The sequence below is a fragment of the Phaenicophaeus curvirostris genome, chromosome 16 (genome assembly GCF_032191515.1).
Source record: "Phaenicophaeus curvirostris isolate KB17595 chromosome 16, BPBGC_Pcur_1.0, whole genome shotgun sequence".
In the NCBI taxonomy this organism is placed as follows: domain Eukaryota; kingdom Metazoa; phylum Chordata; class Aves; order Cuculiformes; family Cuculidae; genus Phaenicophaeus; species Phaenicophaeus curvirostris.
In genome coordinates this window covers 16384544-16410758 of record NC_091407.1, presented here as the reverse complement: position 1 = coordinate 16410758, position 26215 = coordinate 16384544, and the positions used below count along the sequence as shown (strand labels likewise).

At 51.3% G+C, this 26215-nt stretch overlaps 2 protein-coding genes across 31 annotated transcripts in view; one reads left to right on the top strand and one right to left on the bottom strand.

The window, feature by feature from the left end:
* The window catches only part of MAPK8IP3 (mitogen-activated protein kinase 8 interacting protein 3), a 72567-nt gene extending 55837 nt beyond the window's left edge, over positions 1–16730 (top strand). For 28 of the 30 annotated variants that reach the window (XM_069870071.1, XM_069870069.1, XM_069870061.1 and 25 more), the window contains 14 exons: positions 1236–1397; positions 2613–2778; positions 3212–3397; positions 4543–4729; positions 5491–5613; positions 5868–5948; positions 6445–6512; positions 8292–8440; positions 9250–9421; positions 9540–9653; positions 11679–11717; positions 13533–13712; positions 13964–14107; positions 14920–16730. In XM_069870071.1, coding sequence (XP_069726172.1) covers positions 1236–1397; positions 2613–2778; positions 3212–3397; positions 4543–4729; positions 5491–5613; positions 5868–5948; positions 6445–6512; positions 8292–8440; positions 9250–9421; positions 9540–9653; positions 11679–11717; positions 13533–13712; positions 13964–14107; positions 14920–15041 — 1893 coding nt within the window. In that variant the 3' untranslated portion in view covers positions 15042–16730. The remainder of the gene's footprint in view (positions 1–1235; positions 1398–2612; positions 2779–3211; positions 3398–4542; positions 4730–5490; positions 5614–5867; positions 5949–6444; positions 6513–8291; positions 8441–9249; positions 9422–9539; positions 9654–11678; positions 11718–13532; positions 13713–13963; positions 14108–14919) is intronic. The other 2 variants (XM_069870074.1, XM_069870055.1) reach the window with 1 other exon arrangement.
* Positions 16731–20644: 3914 nt separating this feature from the next.
* On the bottom strand, positions 20645–24793 carry MRPS34 (mitochondrial ribosomal protein S34). Its single transcript, XM_069870266.1, has 3 exons — positions 24437–24793; positions 23064–23106; positions 20645–21331 (listed from the first exon to the last, which is right to left on the bottom strand). Exons 1-3 carry the CDS (start codon positions 24752–24754, stop codon positions 21054–21056), a joined length of 639 nt encoding a protein of 212 aa, XP_069726367.1. The 5' UTR covers positions 24755–24793; the 3' UTR covers positions 20645–21053.
* Between the last annotated feature and the right edge of the window lie 1422 nt (positions 24794–26215).

Below are 26215 nucleotides of genomic sequence, written 5' to 3'. Positions count from 1 at the left end.
TCTCTAGGGCAGATCTTTGTGAAGCTGTGTCTGTCCATGCTAGAATGTTTTGAGTAGAATTGCAGTTGAGAATAGCTGGTCACCTCGCTGCAGGAAGCACATCTGTCTGCTGCAATGACTTGTTTTGAGTGGTTGAGTCCCCATCCCTAGAGGTATTTAAAAGATGGGTAGATGAGGTGCTCGGGGAAATGGTTTAGTGGTAGATAGGAATGGTTGGACTCGATGATCTAAGAGGTCTTTTCCAACCTAGTATTTCTATGATTCTATGAGTTCTGGAGTCCTCAGCATAACAAGGATATGGAGCTGTTGGAACGGGTCCAGAGGAGGCTACAAGGATGATCCAAGGGCTGGATCATCTCCCATACGAGGACAGACTGAAAGAGTTGGGGTTGTTCAGCCTGGAGAAGAGAAGGGTCCGAGGAGACCTTAAAGTGACCTTACAGTACCCGAAGGGGCTGCAAGAAAGTTGGGGAGGGGCTGTTCACAAAGGCTTGTGGTGACAGGACTGGGGACAATGGGTATAAACTGGAGAGGGGCGGATTTAGACTAGACATAAGGAGGAATTTTATCATTATGAGTGTGGTGAGGCCCTGGCCCAGGCTGCCCAGAGCAGTGGTGGCTGCCCCATCCCTGGAGGTGTTCAAGGCCAGGCTGGATGGGGCTTGGAGCCCCTGATCCAGTGGGAGGTGTCCCTGCCCACAGAAGCGGGGTTGGAACTGGATGGGCTTTGAGGTCCCTTCCAACCCAAACTGTTTTATGAGTCTATGAAATAGGCAACTTGTTTGGTTTGTTTGGTGAAGGGTTTACAGAGGGAGCCGTGTGACGAGCGGCTGAAGTTGCTCAATCTATTCATTCTGGAGGAGACTGAGGGGAGACCTCATCGTGTATCTGCTCTCTCCTGCTTACTTTGCTACATTGGCTTAGGAAACACAGGCAGAAAAAAACTGAGGACGTTTCAAAGCCTGTTTCCAGGCATGCACCTGAATGATTATCTTTATTTACTTTAAATCTGTTCGTCACATCTGTCAAACCCGGTGATTTTCCCTAGGTTACCGAGAACCTTTCTTGCCTCCATCAGTCTGTGTCTCCTAGTAGAAATTAACAAGATCTGGTGTTTCCAACTAAATATTTTAAGTGTTTCATGTGTGCCCATAGTTCTCTAAAAAGGTGTCTGAATTTCAAGAGACCCTGGAGCTTCCAGAATTCTTAGTTTAAGTTTCCTGTTTCTGCCTTAGCTGTGGTGTGCAGCAGGAGTCAATCTCACGGGATGGAGACCTGTGGAGCAGGAGTCTGGGAATGGGCAGAAACTGGATCCTGGACGTGATCCCCTCACCTGCGATAGGGAAGCGGAAGGCGAGAACAACAAAAGTAACCACACGTCTCCTGAAAAGAAAAAGGTGAGGAATTTTTGTTGTCCGGTGTTTTTTCATTGCTGACATGCCCACTCTCGATGTCTTTGTACTACGCTATATAATGCTCTAACCTGCATTTGCAAGGGAGAAGAGAAGGCTCCAAGGAGACCTTGGAGCGACCTTCCAGTACCTGAAGGGGCTCCAAGAAAGCTGAGGAGGGGCTGTTTACAAAGGCTTGTGGTGATAGGATGAGGGGGAGTGGGAATAAACTGAAGAGGGGCAGAGTTAGTCTAGACATATGGAGGAATTTCTTCCTGATGAGAGTGGTGAGGCCCTGGAACAGGTTGTCCAGGGAGGTGTTCAAGGCCGGGTTGGATGGGGCTTGGAGCCCCTGATCCAGTGGGAGGTGTCCCTGCCCACAGGGTGGAGCTGGATGGTTTTTATGGTCCTTTCCAACCCAAACTATTCTATGATTCTATGATCATCTTGTGAGGCAGGATTGTGTTGTGGCTCTTCATGAGTAACTTTCTGTGTGATTTGGGATAAATCATCCAGGATGGAATTTTTTAAGTTCTGCTTTTGAATCGTTTGACATTTTGAAAAAAAATTCCTAATAATGAAATATTTAGGTGCTTGAGAGGTTGTTAGGAAGATTATGGAGTTCTCGTCACTGTAAATTAAACAGGAAATAAATTCTAGCAAAGCTTTCCTAAAAGAAAGGCAGGCATGGCAGAGTCTGTGAGTCCATTTGGTTCAGAAGCTCTTGAGATTTATTCCAGCTCTGGTTTTTAATGTTTTATTTTTAAGAACCTAGCTGTAATTTACTGATAATCGTACACCATTTCATCCTTTCTGGTTTGTGGGGTTGTTTTCCACAGCTGTTTTACCCTGCTGCCCTATAGTCTGCTGAGATCAGCTTGAGTACACTGGTAGGTTGAATACGTCCCAGCTCCATGGGGTTCTGTCTGAAGGGAGTGTTCAGTGATACATCAGTCAGACATCTCGGAAAAGAGATTAATGGCCAAGCTCCTCTTGTCCTAACGAGGCAGATGGGTTCTTTGGCCACCGTTGCAGATACAAGTGCGGCAGCGTGAATGAAATTCACACAGCTCATGGTGTGTGTTTGCATCAGCTGGGAAGAGGCTTGGCTCTTTGAAGTGGTGTTGTGGTCTTGGCACATGCAAGTGTTGCCGTGCATCGCTGCGCTCGGTCTGAGCTGAGAGGAGCACTGATTCCACCCATGTGTTTGCTTTCCTGAAGGCAAAGGAGCTCCATGAAATGGATGCCACATCCAGTCGTGTCTGGATCCTCACCAGTACGCTGTCAACAAGTAAAGTTGTAATTATTGATGCCAATCAGCCTGGCACGGTGGTGGACCAGTTCACCGTCTGCAACGCCCACGTGCTCTGCATCTCCAGCATCCCTGGTAAGTGGGGCCCGGGCACGGGCTGTGGTCTGCACAGGGTCACCTGCCCCACTGAGTGGCAGCATCCTCACTTCAGAACTAACCCTGGGACTTTGCTGTATTCCATAATTATCCCACAAAACCAATAACTCGGATCTTGCCTTCTTGTAGGACCTTTCCTTGGAGATTGCTGAACATTTAGTAAGTGGTTCCCTTGGCACGTAAAGGCTGGTTCTTGGGAGCAAGAGGGAGCCTTGCCTAGGTTTGGAAGGCTCTGGAACTGGCTTGGATGTGGATACTAGGGATGAGGGGATTCACCATAATGCTGATGGATGCTGTGATGCCTCCTTAGGGTAGTGAACCCTGAGGATCAGCATCTTCCATCCATGTACTGCTACATTTAAATTAGCAATGACCCCTAGATTGATGGGAGAATCTGTTCTTTGCCCTCCAGCGGCCAGTGAGAGTGATTATCCTCCAGGCGAGATCTTTCTGGAGGGAGATGTAAATCCCGAAGAGTCATCTGGAGCAGATGGTGTCTTGGCAGGAATCACTCTGGTGGGTTGTGCAACCCGCTGCAATGTGCCCCGAAGCAACTGTTCCTCCCGTGGTGACACGCCTGTGCTGGACAAGGGACAGAGTGAGTTTCGGGACATAAAACTTAATGACAGCCCAATTATAGCTAGTCCTGTACGAGCTTACAGTCTTAGAAGCTCATCCTTCTGTCCGCGAGTTCACTACTTCAGCGACCTGACTGTGGTACAGAAAGACCAGAGGCCCTTTGGGTACATTTCTCTTTAGAGGCCTCCCGTTCTCTCCGAGTGATCCACATCCCACAGCCTGGGCGCAGGGGTCACAGAGCAGAGTGTTTTGGACCAGTGATACGATTGCCCTGCTAAAATTACTTCTGGTCTCATGCTTTCTCCTCCGAACTGTGTCTTCTTGTGAAGTCAGTTAAGCTTATATTAAAACCACAATGATGCCCTTGCTGACTCCATCCTGCAGCGAGCAGCCCTGGAGAGCTTAGGATATGATTGTGCCCCTGTTCTCAGTGCTGGGGAGGACGCACCTCAACCCTGGGTTCAGTTTTGGGCCCCTCAATGCAAGAAAGACTTTGAGGGGCTGGAGGGTGTCTGGAGAAGGGAACAGAGCTGGGGAAGGGGCTGGAGACCAGGGGCTGTGGGAGCGAGCGGCTGAGGGACCTGGGGCTGTTTAGCCTGGAGAAGAGGAGGCTGCGGGGAGACCTCATCGCTCTCTGCAGCTCTTGGAAAGGAGGTTTCAGCAAGGTGTGTGCTGGGCTCTGCTCCCAGGGAACAAGGGATGGGATGAGAGGAAATGGCCTCAAGTTGCACCAGGGGAGGTTTAGATTGGATATTAGGAAAAATTTCTTTACTGACAGGATGGTGAAGCCCTGGCAGAGGCTGCCCACAGCAGTGGGGGAGTCTCCATCCCTGCAGGGCTTCAAACAATGTGAGGCTGTGACACTTGGGAACACGGTTTAGCAGACACGGTGGGGTTGGACTGGATGAGCTTAGAGGGCTTTTCCAACCTTAATGATTCCATGATCCTATGATTCTATGTTTTGCTCACAGAAAGTGCATCCCTTTGAAGCAGCCTCTGTTCCCCAAGCAGAAAACAAGGATGAGCTGCTGTCTGTTTTGCAGGCTCAGGGCTTGATTGAATTTAGCAAGGAAGGATAAATTAAAGAATCAACAGCCTGATTTCTGTATAGCCAACATACCATCTTGTTCTCCAGTGCGTCCCACACGGTTCTTCATCTTCTAGGCGAGGTGGCTACTGTCTGCAATGGGAAGATGAACCAGTCCCAGTCTACTGAGGAGGCGACAGAAGCTACAGAGGTACCAGAGAACAGCACAGTGGAGGCAGAGCCTGCTGGGACCCGGCCTGGGCCCCTCACAGAGCACGTGTTTAAAGATCCAGTCCCACCACAGGCACCTCCTCGGCAGAACAGGTAGGCAGTCTGCGGCCAAAAGTGCTGGTTCAGTTCTTTGTCAGCTCTGTTTCTGTAAGCTTTTTGATTTAAGAACAAGCCCAATCTTCTGATGAAGCATCAACCTTTTTTCAGTTTTGTGCCCAAGTGGTGTTACAGATGGGAGAAAGAAATAAAAATGCTCATGGTTCAGCGTGCAGCAGACTGTGTCCGCTGCGTGAGTGCAAATATTTGAGCTCTCAGAATGAATTCAGGCAGATGCACAGCAGTGTTCTACCTGCAGGAGCTCATTGATTCATATGTAAACATGACAATTGATTGATTCTAGCAGTACCTCTAATGTGCTATAAAGATGTTGAAGAAAGCATACTCACTACCTAAAATATTCTTAAGACAAAGGAGTCTGATATGATGGCCTGGGGAGCTGGGTGGAAGTCTTGGACAGAAGTAGTTCCTAAATAACCAAGTTGTTCTAAGTTGTTTCTGTTGAAGCTGGAAACGAGCAGAGAAAATGTTGAGTTTATAAATAGTGCTGCCAAACACAGACAGTTAAGTTCTATAGATTTGATGTATTTGCTCTTTGTATTGGTGGGCAAAAAAGGAAGTTTTGCAAACTGCAGATTCAGGAGTCAAGCAATTAAATCCCACTCTTGAAGAGAAGGAAGCGATTTGCATGTGCCAGTGCCCTTATCTGCTTGTGAGAGCCAGGCTGTGAGTGTGGATGGGTGTTCTGTGCGTTGCTGCTGATAAACATCTCTAACGATGTTCCTTTGCCTCTTCAGTGAGAACGGGCAGCTGAAGCCTGAGTCAAGCACAACACTGCCCGAGCAGGAGTCAACTGGGGAGGCTGCTGGGTCTTGCACCAGCGCTGCCCCAACCATGTGGCTGGGAGCACAGAATGGCTGGTAGGTTCCCTTGCGCCTCCTTTCTCTGGGCTCCACCTTTCATGTCCTCACACCTTTACATCACTGGTTATTTCTGGAGTCATTTTTCGTTGCTCATTTTCATTCTGAACCCTCAGCTCACCATAGGCACAGGAACTGAACCTCACTTTCTCACCTAAACACTCCTTTCTGAAGAGAAGAAAAGACTCAAGCCTTGTCAGGCTGAAGATGTGAGGTCTTGCTGCTAATCCTCTCCAATTTGCTCTTTCTCACAGGCTTTATGTGCACTCGGCTGTATCCAACTGGAAGAAATGTCTGCACTCAATAAAGCTGAAGGACTCTGTGCTGAGCCTAGTGTAAGTGTGCACGCCAAGGGACACTGAAGGAGTAGGTTCACTGCCTAAGTGATATTTTAGATGAGGGTAGCAGCTCTTTGTCAGTCATTTTCTTTGCTTTCCTTATTGCGTTGGTTTGTGAGGAAGGTTTCCCAGGGTTTTTGTTACCAGAAAACCTCATATTGAGCCATATTCCTGCTTGACTGCAGACCTGAGCTGAATAAGGTGCTGGATGAGATTAGCAGAATTTCACTAGGGTGTAAATTAGGTGGGATTTGTTAAAATGGATGGAGCTTGTAATGTGAAGGAGAAGTTAACTTCCACAGGAAACTTATGGATGCCCTTACTGCAACGAAGGTGAGAGGTGTGACCTCCAGCCCTAGCAGGATGTTCTTGCAAGTCTTAACCTGAATTAAGGAGAGAACATAAAGATGGTGCGCATGAGTGTCAGGGAGGATTTGTTAGTTCCTTGCTTCTACAGAGTTTTTTGTAAGGATTTCCCTTTCTGTGATTTCAGGCATGTGAAAGGGAGGGTTCTGGTTGCTTTGGCAGATGGAACACTGGCCATATTCCACCGGGCAGAAGGTAAGAGCCAACGTAATTGGAGAGAACCAAACCTGACCGAAAGCGTAGCGAGGGATTAAATGCTGTTCCGAGTTAAGAAGGAAAGCTACTGTCTGACCAGAGTACTAACATGGTTAAGTTGCAGAGCTCTTATACACATAATCCTTATCCTAAAACATCAAAGTGGTGCTTTAGAACCATTTCTGGAGATTTTCTGAACCAAAATGTGTGTAAGCGCTGTGTGGCACATGCAGAGTGAATGCAACGCTGTTAGGGGTACACATTCTCTTCAGGTGTTGAAGCTTTGTTAGGCACATTTAATGAGTTTGGGCCATGTGGGTGCTACTGTGCGTTCACAAATCAGCAGTATCAGAGCACGCATGGCGAGCTCTCGCAGCTCAAGCTGTACCTGAGCAGAGCAGCAGGCTGAGAGAGTTGGGGTTGTTCAGCCTGCAGAAGAGAAGGCTCTGAGGAGGCCTTAGAGCGACCTTCCAGTACCTGAAGGGGCTACAAGAAAGCTGGGGAGGGGCTGTTCACAAAGGCTTGTGGTGACAGGACTGGGGGCAATGGCTTCAAACTGGAGAGAGGCAGAGTTAGACTAGACATAAGGAGGAATTTCTTCATGATGAGGGTAGGGAGGCCCTGGAACAGGTTGCTCAGGGAGGTTGTGGCTGCCCCATCCCTGGAGGTGTTCAAGGCCAGGTTGGATGGGCCTTGAGCCTCTAATCCAGTGGGAGGTGTCCCTGCCCATAGGAGTGGGGTTGGAACAGGATGGGCTTTGAGGTCCCTTCCAACACAAACTATGCTATGATTCTATGATTCTATAAGCCTGCAGCTTCGCAGAGAAGTGGAATCAATCACTGCATACTCAGCCAGCAGAGCTGGGATTCTCAGGAAGTGTGGAAGTCCCAAACAAATGGAGCCTTTGGATTTCAGTTGGTCAGGGTTTTTTGTGGGGAAAAAGACGTCTGAGTGATCTAATGTGCCTTAATCTTGTCACTTCAAGAGACAGTTTGAATTCTGTATCTCTCGTCCTCTTCACTGTTGCAGGGTTTGTCTCCTTATGAATGTGAGCAGTTCCTGAGCTGCGTTCGTACCCAAAAGCACAGGGGAATTTGCTACCCATGACAGATGTTTGCATATTAAGATCTTAGTTATTCATTGAGTAACAGAGATTTCTGGGTTCCTGCAATCTCAGTTTTGGTTCAGCCTTTGTCATGAGCTCAAGCCTTACCACTGACATCTAAAAATTCTTCCCATCATAAATACAATGAAGCTGCAGGACACAGAGGCCACCTGAAGGACAAGGTCTCTGCCTGGTTAGTTAGAAAATAAGCGTGACAGGAGGACGATTGGTTCCTTATCCAAGATTTGACACTTTAGGGAAATGATGTCCTTCTGTGATATGAGAAAGCCTCTCCACAAGGACTGTGCAGTCCATCTCCTTTTTGGTTCCTGCATACTCCCGTCAGGCTGTCTGTCTTCTTCCCCTGCTGTTTTTGTTGTACTTGTTAGAGAAGCCTGTTCATTTTATAACAATAAAAGGATGTTTAAATTACTCTGATTTGAAAGGCTTTCAGCCTGCTGAACTAAAAATCATTGTTATGTGTTTCGTAAGGATAAGGCTTTGCCCAAAGTTGTGTTGCGGAGTCCTGGGAAGTTCCCAGACATAAGCAAAATGAACATTTGTGTATTAGCTACGTCTCTGTACCTAGATATACATGGGAAGGTAGATGATTTTATTGTACACTGACATGTTATGAAGGAGCTGCATCTTCCCACACCTGTTTTTCATCATAGATGGTCAGTGGGATCTCAGTAATTACCACCTAATGGACCTCGGTCACACTCACCATTCCATCCGCTGCATGGCTGTTGTGTATGATAGAGTCTGGTGCGGCTACAAGAACAAAATCCATGTTATCCAACCGAAGACAATGCAGATTGAGGTAAGAGAACAAATATGTGTGCATGAATGCACGTGCTTGTATTTATTTAGAGCTGTTTTCTGCTGCAGTGTACGGAAGTACAGGACCTTTGTGTTGACTGTAGGATCCAAACTGTCAGTCTAGGTCATGTTATGACTCTATCAGCTAAGGGGGTATTTATTCCTTCCCCATTTTATAGAGCTTAAATCTTTAGATAAATCTAAACTGAGCACTTTCCTTGCCTTCATTAGTGAGTCTATGAGGCCACATGTCATATAAATGTACGTATGTGCTTTACAGCTGTTCTTTATGTATGGCCTAAGACTTCCCCACCTGCAGAGATTGTGGCACAAAGGAAGAATACAGTTAGCGAGTCCCAGTGCTCCCACTTGCCTAAGAGAAAAATGGTGTTTAGAGCCTTTTGGTTAAAATTCAATCCAGTGACATTGGTACAAACCTGTTTGTAATCAAAGGGAGAAGAAGCACTGAATCAGTGAGCCAAGGCAGTTTGGTCGCTGGAATTTGTACTGGAGTTGTGTGTTTTCCTTTTCTACCAAGCACACTGAAAGCCCTTGGTTCCTAAATGTTCTTGCTCCTGAAATGGTCTGTGAAGACTAAAACCTCTGCAGAGCTGCTGTACAACTCGTCACATTGAGCAAGGGATGTTCCGTATCCTGGTGTGAACTTTGGAGATCATCTGGCATTTCCACATTTTCTCCATGAGCTTTGAAACCCAAATGAATGATCTGAGTTGAGGAGAATGGATTATTTGTGTAGATAATTGCAAACCCTCTGTGAACTCACATTGGTCCACCGGTTTGGCATTTCAGAAATCCTTTGATGCCCACCCTCGGCGAGAGAGTCAGGTGCGCCAGCTGGCATGGATTGGCGATGGAGTGTGGGTTTCTATCCGCCTGGACTCCACTCTGAGGCTTTACCATGCCCACAGCCATCAGCATCTGCAAGATGTCGACATCGAGCCTTACGTCAGCAAGATGCTAGGTGGGGCCGTAGGGACAGTCAATAAACGATCTGTTGCTCACTGAGATCAGACAGAAATCAAACTTCAGTAGCATACATTGCCCAAAGTCATAACTGACTCTCCCATTCTTCTTCCTAGGCACTGGAAAGCTGGGCTTCTCGTTCGTGCGGATTACGGCCCTGCTCATTGCTGGCAACCGCCTCTGGGTAGGAACAGGGAACGGTGTCGTCATCTCCATCCCCTTGACTGAGAGTAAGTGACGTTTATTGGATGTCCTCCTGTGTTCCCCTCTAAAATGTTGCGTGTGTTACCTGTGCAGATGGCTCTGGCAGGCTGATGCTATCTGGACATTTTTACTTGGGACTTGATCAGAGCAGCATTCAGAGAGAAGAGCCCCGAATATGAGCAACCCTGAACTAGGTTTAACTCTTCCTTATTAAGGAATTAACAACTGAATGGATTTAACCTGTTTAAAACCAAGTTTGTATTTATTACCATCCCTTTCAGTACAGTTGAAGCCATTTCCTTCTTGAAGGACCTTTCTACTGTCTATACGGTCTTCTTTTCTGAATATGATCTTGACAGAGCAGACTGATGTGAAGTGATTCTGTAGCTCCTGGAAAATAGGAGAAACAAAGCTTTGGAAGTTATAATAAGTCTACAAAGGAGGCCATGGGATGAGAAGTCACCAGGAAGATCTCCCTGGAAATTCTGTTCTGGTATAGACATCTAAACCTCTCCATACGTCTCCCAGGTCCTGCACTTGGGCCAGAACAGTCCCATGGGGGAACAGTGGCTGGAAAGTTGTCTGGTAGTAAAGGACCTGGGGGCTGGGGCTGCTGGTTAACAGTAGCTGAACACGAGCCAGCAGAGACCCAGGTGGCCGAGAAGGCCAACAGCATCCTGGCGTGGATCAGCCAGGCCAGCAGGAGCAGGGCAGGGACCTTGAATCCTGGGCCCCTCAGTGCAAGAAAGACCTTGAGGGGCTGGAGCGCGTCCAGAGAAGGTAACAGAGCTGGGAAGGGGCTTGAGAACAAGGGTTGTGGCAGCTGCTGAGGGCCCTGGGGCTGTTTAGCCTGGAGAAGAGGAGGCTGAGGGGAGACCTCATCGCTCTCTGCAGCTCCTGGAAAGGAGGTTGGAGCGAGGTGTGTTCTGGGCTCTGCTCCCAAGGAACAGGGATGGGATGAGAGGAAGTGGCCTCAAGTTGCACCAGGGGAGGTTTAGATTGGATATCAGGGAAAATGTCTTCACTGACAGGATGGTGAAGCCCTGGCAGAGGCTGCCCAGGACAGTGGGGGAGTCCCCGTCCCTGGAGGGGTTCAAAAAGGGTGTGTTTGTGGCACTCTGTGACATGGTTTAGCAGGCACAGTGGGGTTGGGCTGACAGCTGGACTGGAGGATCTTAAAGGGTTTTTCCAACCTTAATGATTCTATGATTCTGTAAGAGTATTTACTAGAGACTGACCTTAGACTGGCTTTATTTACTCAAATCAGGGCTCAGCTTTGTCAGTCAAGTAGGAATCAGTATCCTATGCCAAATCCAACGTGATGAGGGGACAGCAGTAGTTAGTAGGTCCATCTCTGGAGCTGGAGATGTGGTTAAAGCTCCCTGTAATCCCGTTCTGTACCTACTAGTCAGCATCTGATTTTGCAGGTCTGTTCCACATTGTAGTGGGGGAGTAGGATTTGAAGCTGATTGCAGAAAGCAGCCAAATCTACATTTTCTCACCAGCAGGAGATCTGAGAAGCAAATGGCTTTTGTATAAGTGGAACAAGGTGGTTGTAATTCTTCTGTGAGTCAGGGCTGAGGTGGTCTCCTCTAAGGCAAGTGGAGCTGATGTGCCAGGGCTGACACCAGGAACCAGTGACACCATCGCCTTTGCATGTTGCATTCTTGGTCTCATTTCTGAATCCCTTCTTTAAAGTCCACTCATTCTCAGGGTTGCTTTCCTCATTCAGAGTTAAGCTTGTTCCCTGCTGTAAGCCAGTCTGCATAATCTTGTGGTATTTCTGTACAAATGGGGTGAGCAGGAGGGTCTCACTAGACTTTAGCAACAGATCCTTCTGACTGCAGTCCCTCTCCCATCTTGCTTGCAAAGCAAGCAAGAACAGTGTTGCTGTAAACAACAGCCTGTTGCTCCCACTGAGGTTTCTCTAGGTTTTATACATTTCTGTTGCTCCCAGAATTTTGCTCCCAGTAATCACCTTTTTTCTTCTCTCCCGGCCTGCCTGCCTCTTCCTGTGCCCCTCTGTGTTCCCACTCTCTGCCTGTGCCTAGCTGTAGTCCTCCACCGAGGCCAACTCCTTGGGCTCCGGGGTAAGTGCGTCGCCTCCTCCCTTCAGCTTTCACTCCTTTTGCAGCCATTCACCTCCGCAGTCTCTTTCCCACCCTTCCATCCTGCCATTCTGCTCTCTCCATCCATTTTTTTCTCATCACTTTTCCATTTCAAGTTGGATCTGAGAAAGGCGACCTGAGACAGTAACAAAAATATCCTCATTTCCCACGGCTAAAACCATCTGCATCCATCTCATCCTTCATCCCTCTGCTTTTTTTGTGTCATGAGTACCTGACTCTTCGTCAGTAGTTGCCTTCGTGTGGCAGGCCAGGTTTGAGATGGGGACTGTAAAGGTTCGTTCAGCCAGAGAGCTCCAGAAGGCAGGGACAGGCTGTTCTTCCTTGATCATCCTTGGTTTTCCAAGGATGCTTCTTCTCTCATTTCCAGGCCAGTGGCAGCAAGTGCTGTGGCACCTGCGAGCTGCAAGTAATCAACCGAGGCTTTTTAACCGGAGAGGACTTTGATAAATAAGAAATGTTTGGGTTTGTGCCAGTTAAGGCATGGTTTGAATTCAGATTTATGCTTACTGTAGCCTTAGTCAGAAAGGAATATTTTTGTCTCCTTGTAAGTCATTTCTGTGACTGCCCAGAAGCATTATCAACATGTCTCCTCCTTTAAAACCATCTGATAGGGGTTGCAGTAAGCAGGCAGACGTTGAGCTGGAAGTAGGTCTAGTACCAGCCTGTCTGTCAGTCGGATGAGCTCATCCAGCTGCAGCTTCTCACCGCAAACCACAGCACAGCACCTTCCCCTCAAGTCTCTTCCCCTGCACACGCTGGTTCTCTTTCTTCTATCAAAACATTTGTGCTTGTCTTGCCATCCTGGCTTGAGCCTGACAGGTAAAGGCCCAAGCCACTAAGTAATTGAAATCCAGCCTGAGACAAAATATAGAACAACAGATAATTAAGCAAGCATTTCAGTTCTCTCACAGGGAGCGAAAGCCTTCTGCTTGTGGGAACTGTGTCTGTTTTACTGATAGGGGTGCATGCAGCAGGAAAGCATCTCCCATCCTGAGCTCTTGCCACTGGTCTCTCTTCCTTGGTGAGTGGAAGTTTCCACGTTCTTAGAGCCTGGCCATGAAGGATGCCAGCCCCTGAGCCCACCTTGAAATCCTTGGAAGCTGTGGGTGCTCAGTATCTTTCAGATGTTCATTGCTTGAGTAGCTGCTCTTCTGGTGTCACGGCTAAATCAAGGACTACAGAAGGAGCTCACTCCACTGCTGTGACATTTACTGGGCTGAGGGGCTTTCAGCAGATCCAGAGACTGCCCTCAACATCCTGTGTGCTCACAGCTTGGCACGGACTTGCCTCAGAAACTGAGCAACTTCACCAATCCGGAAAACAGCAGTGATTCTGCTCTTCACAGGTGCAGTGGGCACCTTTGGGTACCTTGCCTGGTACAAAAGACCAAGGTGGGTCCTGGACCTGTAGGTCATTTCTGGAGGCTGGACAGGATTGCTGCTGGTGAAGAGGCCTTTACTGGGGCACTTCAGAGACCTCGTCTAGCTTGCCCTAGGGTCACGCTTGCCCGACATCTCTAGTAGCCTCATCAGTAGCCAAATGATTTGATGAGAGAACATAGTTTGTTGTTGTGAGTGGATTGTTAGCAGTCCAAGAGAGAGGGGCTGTATAGTCAGGTGTGGTCTCCTCCATCACATCCTTGACGCAAGACCTTTAAAGAGACCTGCACCTTTAAAGGTTTTCCTTCATGGCTCATGAGTTTTCTCCTTGACCAAGTCCCCTCTGTTAATGGGACGCAAAGCTATTGCTGACAATATTCCTTTTCCCTGTCCCCAGCCAACAAGACCTCACCAACCTCTGGAGAGGGCAGCCGCTCCGGCGGGGTCATCCACGTGTACGGCGATGACAACAGTGACAAATCTGCCAGCAGCTTCATCCCCTACTGCTCCATGGCTCAGGCCCAGCTCTGTTTCCATGGCCACCGTGATGCTGTCAAGTTCTTCGTCTCTGTGCCTGGTAAGGATGAGCATGGCCCTTCCTTCCGAGGCTGGTGTCCCACAGTCTGTTCTGTGTCAGGAGCTTGAGCTGTTCTGCAGCAGACTCTGTCCGTGCCATTCCTAGTGCTTGCAGATCACCATGGCTCAGACATCAGGAGTTTAAACTGCAGTGGCTTCCACATTTCACCAGCAGAAGGAATCGGTCTGCCTAGTCGGGATAAATGCGTGGGAGCTGAGCAGAGGACTGACAGCCCCTCTGTCCTCTCCCAGGCAATGTCCTAGCAACCCTGAACGGGAGCGTCTTGGACAGCCCTTCGGAGAACCCCAGCACGGCGGCCACAGAGACCGAGGGGCAGAAGCTGAAGAACGTCCTGGTGCTGAGCGGAGGAGAAGGGTACATCGATTTTCGGATTGGTGAGTGCCTGCGGTGGGAGGCATCTGGGATGGGAGAAGCTGCAGGGCCACAGTCATGCTGAGAAGGACTGTGGAGACCGAAACTGGAAAAACACTGCTCTCTGTTCCTCCTGCCTCTGGCTGCGAGGAGGTGACAAGCATTTTCTCTACACAACACAAAGCTGCCAAACCCTTGCCCCTGGCTGTGCCACAGGGTGGACGTTAAGGGCCCTGGAAAGAACAAAATATTGGCCCCTTTGAAAGTACCTTACAGTGACCTTCCAGTTCCTGAAGGGGCTACAAGAAAAAGCTGGGGAGGGGCTGTTTACGGAGGCTTGTGGTGATAGGACTGGGGGCAATGGCTTCAAAGTGGAGAGGGGCAGAGTTAGTCTAGACATAAGGAGGAATTTCTTCACCATGAGGGTGGGGAGGCCCTGGCCCAGGTTGCCCAGAGCAGTGGTGGCTGCCCCATCCCTGGAGGTGTTCAAGGCCAGTTGGATGGGGCTTGGAGCCCCTGATCCAGTGGGAGGTGTCCCTGCCCATGGCAGGGGTGGGACTGGATGGGCTTTGAGGTCCCTTCCAACCCAAAATGTTCTATGATTCTAAAAAATGCAGGCTCGTGCTTGGGAAATGGGTTTTTCTCAGAGCTCCTGGTCAGAAGAGAAACTCTGTTTTGGCTGGGAATGCTGGGATGTAGCCCTCAGAACAGGGAGTGGAATTGGATGGGCTTTGAGGTCCCTTCCAACCCAAACTATTCTATGATTCTATTCCAGAAGAGCTGAATTTGGGATTTTCTTTCTTGGCTTTTTTTACTCTCTGTTTTCTCTCTTCAGGGGATGGAGAAGATGATGAGACAGAAGAGAATGCAGGAGATGCCACCCAGGTGAAACCAGTACTTTCCAAGGCCGAAAGGAGCCACATTATTGTGTGGCAGGTATCATATATCCCTGAGTGAGAATTCCTCCTTTCCCACCACCGTGTCCCTCCTCCCGCCTGAATGCCAAGATGTACATACAGAACGCCTGCATTATACCTTCTGCTGGAAACCGACCCCAGACAACTGCAACGGCTCCTGCCTTGGACTGTGACCCTCTTCTAACCTCTGAACTCGCAGCTTTCATCTCGGGCCCATGCGCTTTCTGCGTGGTTGGATTACTGTTCTGCTCTGGAGCTGGCATCTACAAGGAGAGAAATGGCAGCGCAGCGATGAAGTGAAGCTTGGAGCTAGGACCGAGCCTTCGCCCAGCGCTCAGGAGCTGGCGGCCGATGGCTGGTGGCCCAGGTTGGCCGGCAGGTTGCCTCACTCCCACCTGCATGAGAAGTACATCCCCTGCCAAAACAACGATGATAAATCACAACTTCTGCAGCACCCTCGCAGAAATCCTTTCTAGCTCACGAGCGGATTCTCCGCCGTATCCGCCCTCAAGCACAGAAGAATTTCCCATGGGCTGAGAGCAGCCAGACCCAAGGAACCTTCAGCAGGAAGAAGTGGCAGCACTTGTGCTGTTTGGCTGGAGAAGGTAGCGGTGCCGTTCGTGTGCGGAACAACACATCCTCCATCCCAGCGGCTGGAAAGTCCCCCTCCTCTGCTCCTGGGCTGGGGGCTGTGTGTGTCTGAGGGATTGTTTGGTAGCCTCGGATGAGAGACGGGTGTTTGATCACAGAGGCCATGGGGCCTTTGTGGTAGCAAAGGGATACTGGAACTTGGCATTTTAAAGAGCAGAAAAGGCAGCAATACCTTTAACTCACACCTCGAATCCTGGGTTCAGTTCTGGCCCCTCACCACAAGAAGGATGTTGAGGCTCTGGAGCAAGTCCAGAGAAGAGCAATGAAGCTGGTGAAGGGGCTGGAGAACAGGCCTTATAAGGAGCAGCTGAGAGAGCTGGGGGTGTTTAGCCTGGAGAAGAGGAGGCTGAGGGGAGACCACATTGCTCTCTCCAACTACCTGAAAGGAGGTTGTGGAGAGGAGGGAGCTGGGCTCTTCTCCCAAGTGACGGGGGACAGGATGAGAGGGAATGGCCTCAAGCTCCACCAGGGGAGGTTCAGGCTGGACATCAGGAAAAAATTTTCACAGAAAGGGTCATTTGGCACTGGCAGAGGCTGCCCAGGGAGGTGGTTGAGTCACCTTCCCTGGAGGTGTTTAAGGGACAGGTGGATGAGGTGCTCAGGGACATGGTTTAGTGATTGATGGGAATGGTTGGACTCGATGATCCTGGAGGTCTTTTCCAACGTAGTGATTCTGTGAACTCCCTCTTCAAAATGCCAGGCAGAAAAGAACTCTTTGAGTTAATTCAGAAAGGTTGAGGAGAAAGCTACCTCTGCACAGCATTCGTTGGCTTTTAAAATTCAGAAGAGGGTGGATGACGTTGGTCTGCTGGGAATTCTGCATTAACACATTGAGGTTACCTTGGCTCATGGCTGTTCCCCCATCCCAGGAACTGCGGGAAGGAGATGGCTGTTTTCCCTCCCCCTGTGGCTGTCGGTTAGGAATGACCGTGTAGGTGCAGTCAAGGTGTGGGAAGGTTGTGTCTTGCCTGAGGTCACACAGAGAAAGGAATTGAGGCTACATCTCCCAACCTCTTCTACTGAACATCACGAACACTTTGGTTCTGAGTAATTTGAAAAGATGGAGGTTTCTGACTCCTATAAAGAACTGACAGCCCCCAGGAGAAATGCTGAGTGCCCTCCCTGTGTAAGCAGGGCCGGGGGATTGCAAATGTACATCCTGCTTACAAGAGAAGTGGCAAGAAATGGGGCCAGGTAGAGTGGTTTTGAGCTCTGGACGCAGAACAGGGCATCTACAGATATAGAGGCCGTGGTTTGTCCTCCCTTTTGGACAGCAGAAAGAGTCCTGTCCCAGCAAGGACAAGTTCTGCTTCCTTTGAACGCTCCCTCCTGGCTGTGCAGGACTGGAGTGAGCAGCAGTTGTTAGGAAGGGATTTGGAAGCTCCTGGTGGCTGTTTCTTCCCTGAGCTGTGCAGCGCTCCGGAGTTCACTGGGATGTCCTGGTGCCGGTGGTACGGGCACAGCTGGGGGAAGCCTCCATCTTCTGGGAAGCCCTCAGCTGTCCCCCGTGCTTGTTGCCACTGCCCTCAAGGTGGGTCTAAAGCTGCTCACGTGCTGCAGGGTTGCAGCATTCCCAGGGGAAGCTCCAACATGTGGCATCTCTCTTGATGCAGCAGTGCTGAAACGCTTTTTGGATCCACAGTTTGTGCAGGAACAGAGGCAGGAGGACGCTTCTGGAGAACAGAGCCCTCGGCCACCCCAGCCAGGAGCCACAGCAGTGCCCACGCTGCCCTCGGCAGTGCTGGGGCCACGTGCACCCACACTGCTCCTCGCCAAGGTAGGAACCCAGGTGGATGGTGTCCTCCAGCCATCGGTGCTCCAGGTTCTGGGGCTCAGGGGTGCTGGAGCCACCACCTGCGTGCAGGGAAACGTTCTACCAGGGACGTTTCACCGGGGCACCGCCAGACTCCTCTTCCCAAAATGCTTTCTGCTAGGAAGAGCCCTTTGGCTCGCAATACAGAGTGAGTTAAAGTTAACAAGACTGACATTTAGAGCACAGATCCCACAGATGTGTAACAGTTCATCAGGTAGGGCCAGGGTAAAGGTCATCGTTTGGGCTAAGTGAAGGAAAAAATCAAAGCCCAGGTAATCCCTATTCCTTCGCACTATCGACTCTCCCATAGGAAAATATAGATTTGCAACGTTCTTGCTTCTTCCTGGTTGTTCTCTATCTGGTTTTAGCAGTTGCAGTGACAATGCTCGGTCTCCTGTCACCCACTGGGCCCTGGCAACTAAGGAAACTGGTCTCGAGCCTCCCCCAACAGGTTCCTTTCCAGCTCAGTGCATGTTATCCTCCAAGAGAAGCACACGTCCACGCGGGGCGGCTGCAGCTCAGCAGGACCAGCCTCTGCCAGCAGCTCTGGCGGGCGCTGGCTGGGCAGCAAGGTGAGAACCAACTGGCTTCAACACACTTCCCTGTCATATCTCCACTGTGATGTATGTAAAGTATCTTGTATGTTACAAAAGGATTTTAAAGTGTCTTAAGGCCTGTAAACTCCGCTCTTTGGTCTGAAGATGGCATTCTGTAAAGAGCCTGCTGTATGAATACGTCCCCACGCTTTGTCCCCTATGCTATCAAATGAGAAACCATATCTGTTCTGTATGTAATAAACGTGTTAACATCAGCGCTGGGCGGGCGTCTGGTTCCTCTAAAGGCGCTGGGATTTCTGCTCCATCTTCAGTGACAGCAGGACCCCTGGAAGGGTGGGAATGGCAGCGCGGGTGTTCACTCACCATTGAGGAGTTTAGCGGTGAGAAATGAGATGTGGATTGCTTGCTGGCTCCGAGCAGAAGGGGCTGGTCCTGCAAGCCGCTGCGCGATATGAGGCTTCTCCCAGCGTCGGAAAATGTGGAGAAGACAAGCAGTGAGCTGCTGGCTAGCGGCAGCCATTCTGGTGTCCCCTGCAGGTGAGCTGCCAGGGCTGACATGTCCCACGCAGCTTTCAGTGCTCGGTTTGCCATCATCCCCTCTCACAGAGTCCCACAGGAATCAGTGACGTCCAGCACTGCAGGGAGTGAGTTTCTCTTGGTCCCAGCAACACTGGGACACGCTCACATTGTAGAACTAATAACAGAAAGGGAGACACCTCCTTAAGCGTCTTGGCTTATATCAGAAACGGTGCGGCCAGCAGGTCCAGGGAGGTTCTTCTCCCTCTGTACTCGGCACTGGTGAGACCGCACCTCGAATCCTGTGTTCAGTTCTGGGCCCCTCACCACAAGAAGGATGTTGAGGCTCTGGAGCGAGTCCAGAGAAGAGCAGTGAAGCTGGTGAAGGGGCTGGAGAATAGGCCTTATGAGGAACGGCTGAGAGAGCTGGGGTTGTTTAGCCTGGAGAAGAGGAGGCTGAGGGGAGACCTCATTGCTCTCTCCAACTACCTGAAAGGAGGTTGTGGAGAGGAGGGAGCTGGGCTCTTCTCCCAAGTGACGGGGGACAGGATGAGAGGGAATGGCCTCAAGCTCCACCAGGGGAGGTTCGGGCGGGACATCAGGAAAAAATTTTTCACAGAAAGGGTCATTTGGCACTGGCAGAGGCTGCCCAGGGAGGGGGTTGAGTCACCTTCCCTGAAGGGGTTTAAGGGACGGGTGGATGAGGTGCTGAGGGACATGGTTTAGTGATTGATAGGAATGGTTGGACTTGATGATCTGGTGTGTCTTTTCCAAACCGGTGATTCTACGATTCTATGATAATTCTGGCGCTGCAGCCCTGTGTGGGACACGGACAGCGTGCCTTGCTTAACCAGAAGCACCTCAGCAGGTTCACAGAATGTCCTGTGCTGGAAGGGAGCCCTAGGGCCATTGAGTGCAGCTCCTGTCCCTGCCCAGGACACCCCAACACTCACCCCGTGGGACTGAGGGCCTTGGCCAAACGCTGCTGGAATATTGTCAGGCTTGGTGCTGTGACTGCTCACCTGGGAGATGTTCCAGGGCTCCACCACCCTCTGGGGGAAGAACCTACTCCTGATGCCCAACCTAGGGGATCGGGTGCTCCCTCAGTCACTTTGCAGATGACACCAGATTTGGCAGGAAGGCTCTGCAGAGGGACCGGGACAGGCTGGATCCATGGTCTGAAGTAAAAGGCTGGAGAACAGGGGTTGTGGGAGCAGCTGGGGGCCCTGGGGCTGTTCAGCCTGAAGAAGAGGAGGCTGAGGGGAGACCTCATCGCTCTCTGCAGCTCCTGGAAAGTAGGTTGGAGCGAGGTGGGTGCTGGGCTCTGCTCCCAAAGAACAAGTGATGGGATAAGAGGAAATGGCCTCAAGTTGCACCAGGGGAGGTTTAGATTGGATTCTGGGAAAGATTTCTTTACTGACAGAGCAGTGAAGCCCTAGCAGAGGCCGCCCAGGGCAGTGGGGGAGTCTCCATTCCTGGAGGGGCTAAAAACCCATGTGGCCGTGGCACTTTGGGACATGGTTTAGCAGGCACGGTGGGGTTGGACTGGATGAGCTTGGAGGTCTTTTCCAACCCTAATGATTCTATGAGCTACTTGTACAGGACGCTGATCTCTAGGGTTACAGACCAGAGTATCTCATGCCCGCTCTGCTCACACCCAGCCTGGGCACTCCAGCAGCCCAGGCCACAGCAGCAGAATCTGCAGCCACTGCAGGAGAAACGAGGTGCCAACGGCTGCTCTACGGAGCTGCGGTTTTGTCCCGTTCACCACCACCTGCTGCACTGGAACAGGCACTGATTTCCGACTGGCTTCAAACAGGAAGAGCCATCCCAGCATACTTCACATAACCAGAATTGAAATGATTTCTCCTATCCTGACCTCTGTCTTGAGGAGTAAGAGATGGATGTATGGATGGCTTTGGATAAGCTCAGCATCCAGAGCCAAGCTGTGCTCCCGCTGTATTGTCACTGTCACTGTGCTAGAGTGACCCAGATCGGCTGCAGCGGTGGGAGGAATCTGACACTGTGTTGGTATTTGGTAACCAATAACTCTGTGTTTGGACCTCACAATTGCCACCCGCTGGAAAAACAAAACCTTCTCAGAACTGTGGAAATAAGAGACTATTTATTTCCCTTAGGACATACATTTGATCACAGCCCTGCAGAACACCCTGATATTCTCATTTTATCACAAATTATCAGAAAAATGTCCTTTAAAAACCACATTTTCAGGCTGCAAAGGAAACTGCGCTCCAAAAAATTGTAGCTGGAGGACAGGAGTGATGCATTCAGAGACAACACAGGGTACCAAGAAGGCTCTTCTGCTGACCCAGACCAGGGTTATGGAAAAAGAATGCAAATGCATCTGCATTCATCCTTCTTTTCAGACTGCACAGGGCTGGGGAGAAGGCTAGGAAGCCTGGACACACCATCCCAGCTGGGACAAGGGGGTCTTCCGTAAGATGCTTCTAACACAGCGAGAGAACTTAGAACGCTCGGGACACGGGACAAGTCTTTATACTGGTGTCCCTGTACCTTTTGTCTTTACACGCCGACGGGGAGAGGCCGTGACCTTCTCCAGATCGATCATTGGCTCCTCTGTGATGGGTTTTCCCTCTTTCTGCCACTGCGCAAGGATCATGGCTCGGAGCAGAGGCGGGTACGGGAGGTACCGAATGGTCTCCTCCAGCACTGGGGTGAATTTCTTGAAGGCCTCCTCCTCGTGCTTGGGCACCACGCGCCAGTCGTGGTACATGACCTGGTCGATCTCTTTGAGTTCCTCTTCAGTTTTGCCTGAGAAAAGATGATGAAACCAGTAGACAACACCATCGACAACAAAATCCCACCTGGAAACACAGCAAGCATCGACTCTACAGTGTCAGAAGTGCTACAACAGCAACATAAAGGAAGTTTTCCAAGGATCAGACAGCATTTCCCCTGCTCTGCTATGGAATCCCACTTCTGCCCTTGGAAATTACAACAGAAACAGGGTGAGAGGATTTCAGGCGAGTTGTTCAAATTCTCTTAATCTGAAATATTGATTCATCTCTCTCTGGCTCTGTTTCAATGGCTGAGGATCAAAAGGAATTTTCCTCCACACCGATGAAAGTTCCGTGGGAAATTTAATGTTAAAAAATACCCAACAATTTTAAAACTTTTGAATGAGAAATGTTTTGGAAACTCCAGTCAATGATAATCATTTACCTTGTATAAAGCGGCTTTAAAAAGGGGAATTCACTCACCCAACTCCAGGTGTTACTTTAACATCCCACTCATATACGTTTACTTGCTGTCACTCCCATTTTATCACTGGTTTTACCAGGAATACCCGCATATTCCTCTAGGAGCCCCACAGCCACTGCCACCTCATCCTTCCCCACACTGGCTCTCTCACAATGCTCCTCAGGAACATGTTCCGAGGGCTACATCCCAGCATTCCCAGCCAAAACAGAGTTTCTCTTCTGACCAGCAGCTCTGAGAAAAACCCATTTCCCAAGCACGGGCCTGCATTTTTTTTTAGAATCATAGGACGTTTTGGGTTGGAAGGCACCTCAAAGCCCATAGAGACCCACCCCGTGCCATGGGCAGGGACACCTCCCACGGGATCAGGGGCTCCAAGCCCCATCCAACCTGGCCTTGAACACCTCCGGGGATGGGGCAGCCACCACTGCTCTGGGCAACCTGGGCCAGGGCCTCCCCACCCTCATAGCAAAACATTTCTTCCCAAGATCTTACCTCCGTCTTCCCTCTTTCAGCTGAAAGCTGTTCCCCCTTCATCCTGTCCCTGCCCTCCCTGATCCAGAGCCCCTCCCCAGATTTCCTGGAGCCCCTTTCAGCACTGGAAGCTGCTCTGAGGTCTTCCTGCAGCCTTCTCTTCTCCAGGTTGAACAACCCCAACTCCCTCAGCCTGTCCTTGTATGGGAGGTGCTCCAGCCCTTGGATCATCTCCGTGACCTCCTCTGGACTCACTCCAGCAGCTCCATGTCCTTCCTGTGCTGAGGACTCCAGAACTGGACACAGGGCTCCAGGTGGGTCTCAGAGCAGAGCAGAGGGGCAAATCCCCGCCCCTCCCTGCTGGTCCCACTGCTCTGGATCCCACCCAGGACACGGTTGGTTTCTGCATGGGGCGTGCCCATTGCTGGCTCATGTTGAGCTTCTCCTCCCCCGGCACCTCAAGTCCTTCTCCTCAGAGCTGCTCCAATCCATAAAGGATTGAGGTTGAGTATCTTATTCTAAGTTAGTGTTCATTGGCTTAACCAGGTACATCCTCCTCACAACTCCCCTGGCCTTTGTCACGAGAGATGCGCCAGATTAGGAGAAAACTCTCTGTTTTCGGAGCATTAACAGCTTTTAACACACATGGTTTATTTGTTTTCTGTGTAACAAACCCCTGCCCTGCCTTCCCCCTGCAGACACCAGCCTGTCTCCTCCTCCTCGGAGCTGCTTCCAGCTCATTCTCAGCCAGCCTCACTTTGTGTTTCCCGGTTCCCCCCTCCCTACCCCGCAGGGAACCAGTGGGTTTTACCTCGGAAGGTGAGGTAGCCCCAGGCTCTGCCGTGATCCATGTCCTGCAAAGGAAAATCACACGAGAAGTCGTTAATATTACAGAAAGTGGAATATTTTTATTTAAGCTGGAGTCAAGTTTCATCCACGTAATTGTGTTCTTTGAAAGTCAGACAGAATGTCCCTCCGAGAGTGTGTTTAAGGCAGTGCTTTCCCAGACACTGTTCATCCTTTGGAGATAAGAATGTCTGTTCAGCGTGATCCGTGCTGAACGGAGGTGTTTCTGCTGCTGGAATCCCCTCTGCCTGCAGCCTCTCCCTCTCTCAAAGGCAAGGTCAGGCAGAGCTGGAGCCAACCTTGTTTTAAACCCCACCAGGGAAGGTGACTCAACCCCCTCTCTGGGCAGCCTCTGCCAGTGCCCAATGACCCTTTCTGTGAAATTTTTTTCCTGATGTCCAGCCTGAACCTCCCCTGGTGGAGCTTGAGGCCATTCCCTCTCGTCCTGTCCCCTGTCACTTGGGAGAAGAGCCCAGCTCCCTCCTCTCCACAACCTCCTTTCAGATAGTTGGAGAGAGCAATGAGGTCTCCCCTCAGCCTCCTCTTCTCCAGGCTAAACACCCCCAGCTCTCTCAGCCACTCCTCGTAAGACTTGAAGTCTTATGTTCCTCATAAGACTGTCCCCTCTGTCCCCCCTCTCCCTGCTCTCCCCCTTGCCCCCCCTGTTCCCCCTCATCTCCACTGTCCCCATGTCCCCTATCCTTCCCTCTGTCCCCCCTATCCCCTCTGTCCCCCCACGTTCCCTCTGTCCCATTGTCCCCTCTGTGCCCCCCATCCCCTCTGTCCCCTTTGTCCCACTGCCTCCTCTGTCCCCTCTATCCCCTGTGTCCCCTCATCCCCTCTGTCCCATTGCCCCCTCTGTCCCCTCTATCCCCTCTTTCCCATTGCCCTCTCTGTCCCGTGCCCCCCCTACCCTCTGTCCCTTCTTGTCCCATTGTCCCCTCTTTCCCATTGCCCTCTCTGTCCCCTGTGTATCCCCATCCCCTCTGTCCCCCCTGTCCCATTGCCCCCTCTTTCCCATTGCCCTCTCTGTCCCCTGTGTATCCCCATCCCCTCTGTCCCCCCTGTCCCATTGCCCCCTCCGTCTTCTCTGTCACCCCCGGCACCTCTGTCCCATTGCCCCCTCTGTCTCATTGTCCCTTCTGTCCCCCTCTATCCCTTCTGTCCCCCTCTATCCCCTCTGTCCCCCTCTATCCCTTCTGTCCCCCTCTATCCCCTCTGTCCCCCTCTATCCCCCTCTGTCCCCCTCTATCCCTTCCGTCCCCTCTGTCCCATTGCGCCCCCGTCCCCTCCGCCCCCGCCCCGTCCCTCTGCCCGCTCTGTCCCCCCGTCCCTTACCTCCGCCGTGTAGTCCGCCCTCACCCTGGCGATGACCCAGTAGCAGGGCTCGTCGTGCGCGCAGAGCCAGGACTTGCGGGTGACGACGCGGCCGAGCCCGAAGCGGGGCAGGCGGCTCAGGAGCGCCAGGAGCCGCTGCTCGTTCCGCGCGTCCTCCCAGGCGCGCACCGGGAGCCGCTTCTGCGTCAGCGGCCGCCGCATGGTCTCCAGGTCCAGCGCGAACCGCTGTGAGGCTCGCGGCCGCTCCTTCAGCGCTCGGTACTCGCGGATCTTCTTCGCCATCGCCGCGATCGGCCGGTACAGCTTCTTGCGGGCCATGGCGCCCGGAACGTCCCCAAGCGGCTTCCGCTTCCGCCCGGAGCGTCTCTAAGAGGCACCACGAGGGCCAGCCCGGAACCCGGCTCGGCCGCCCGGAAAGGGCCCAGGGCCCTCAGCGGCTCCCACAGCCCCTGTTCCCCAGCTCCGGTCCCTTCTCTGGGACGCGCTCCCGCCCCTCAGTGTGTGTCTGATACTGAAGGACCCAAAACTGGCTTCAGCTACACACCAGAGAATCGAATCTGTCAGGGAAAGGACTCATTTTCTCCCCTCTTTTCACCACCGCTCCTTGAATCCTGTGTTCAGTTCTGGGCCCCTCACCACAAGAAGGATGTTGAGGCTCTGGAGTGAGTCCAGAGAAAAGCAACAAAGCTGGTGAAGGGGCTGGAGAACAGGCCTTATGAGGAACAGCTGAGAGAGCTGGGGGTGTTTAGCCTGGAGAAGAGGAGGCTGAGGGGAGACCTCATTGCTCTCTCCAACTACTTGAAAGGAGGTTGTGGAGAGGAGGGAGCTGAGCTCTTCCCCCAAGTGACAGGGAACGGATGAGAGGGAATGGCCTCAAGCTCCACCAGGGGAGGTTTAGGCTGGACATTAGGGAAAGGTTTTTCATGGAAAGGGTCATTGGGCACTGGCAGAGGCTGCCCAGAGAGGGGGTTGAGTCACCTTCCCTGGAGGGGTTTAAGGGACGGGTGGATGAGGTGCTGAGGGGCATGGTTTAGTGATTGATAGGAATGGTTGGACTCAATGATCTGATGGGTCTTTTCCAACCTGGTGGTTCTATAGTTCTATAATTCTCTGTGCTGCACGGGAGCAGCTGCCCTCGTTCCATGAGAGCTGCGGGGCCCTCGCCACCAGCCCCAGGCACATAAGAGGTTGGCGGGTGTCTACAGGGGGAAGGCAGAGCAGGGGTTTGTTACACAGCAGAACAAATAAACCATGTGTGTTAAAAGCTGTTAATGCCTCTAAAACAGAGTTTCCTACTAACCTGGTGCATCTCTCGTGACAAAGGCCAGGGGAGTTGTGAGGAGGAGGATGTACCTGGTTAACCAATGAACACTAACTTAGAATAAGATACTCATCTTCAATCCTTTATGGATTGGGAGCAGCTCTGAGGAGAAGGACTTGGGGTGCTGGGGGAGGAGAAGCTCAACATGATCCGGCAATGTGCGCTTGCAGCCCAGAAAGCAACCGTGTCCTGGGTGGGATCCAGAGCAGTGGGACCAGCAGGGAGGGGATTCTGCCCCTCTGCTCTGTGAGACCCACCTGGAGCCCTGTGTCCAGCTCTGGAGTCCTCAGCACAGGAAGGACACGGGAGGGGGAGGGGGAAGAAGAAGGAGGAGGGGGAGGGGGATGAGGAGGGGAAGGGGAAGGAGAATTGGAGGGGGAAGGGAAGTGGGGAGGAAGGAGGAGGAGGGGAGGAGGGGAAAAGGATGGGGTGAAGGGGGAGGAGGAGAGGAAGAGGAA

Excerpts from the sequence above, each read along its gene's own strand:
- MRPS34 (XM_069870266.1), bottom strand. The coding sequence starts at position 24,754 with ATGGCCCGCAAGAAGCTGTACCGGCCGATCGCGGCGATGGCGAAGAAG. Across the intron at positions 23,107-24,436 it reads GGGCGGACTACACGGCGGAG|GACATGGATCACGGCAGAGC; the intron begins GTAAGGGACGGG and ends TTTCCTTTGCAG. Across the intron at positions 21,332-23,063 it reads GGGCTACCTCACCTTCCGAG|GCAAAACTGAAGAGGAACTC; the intron begins GTAAAACCCACT and ends ATCTTTTCTCAG.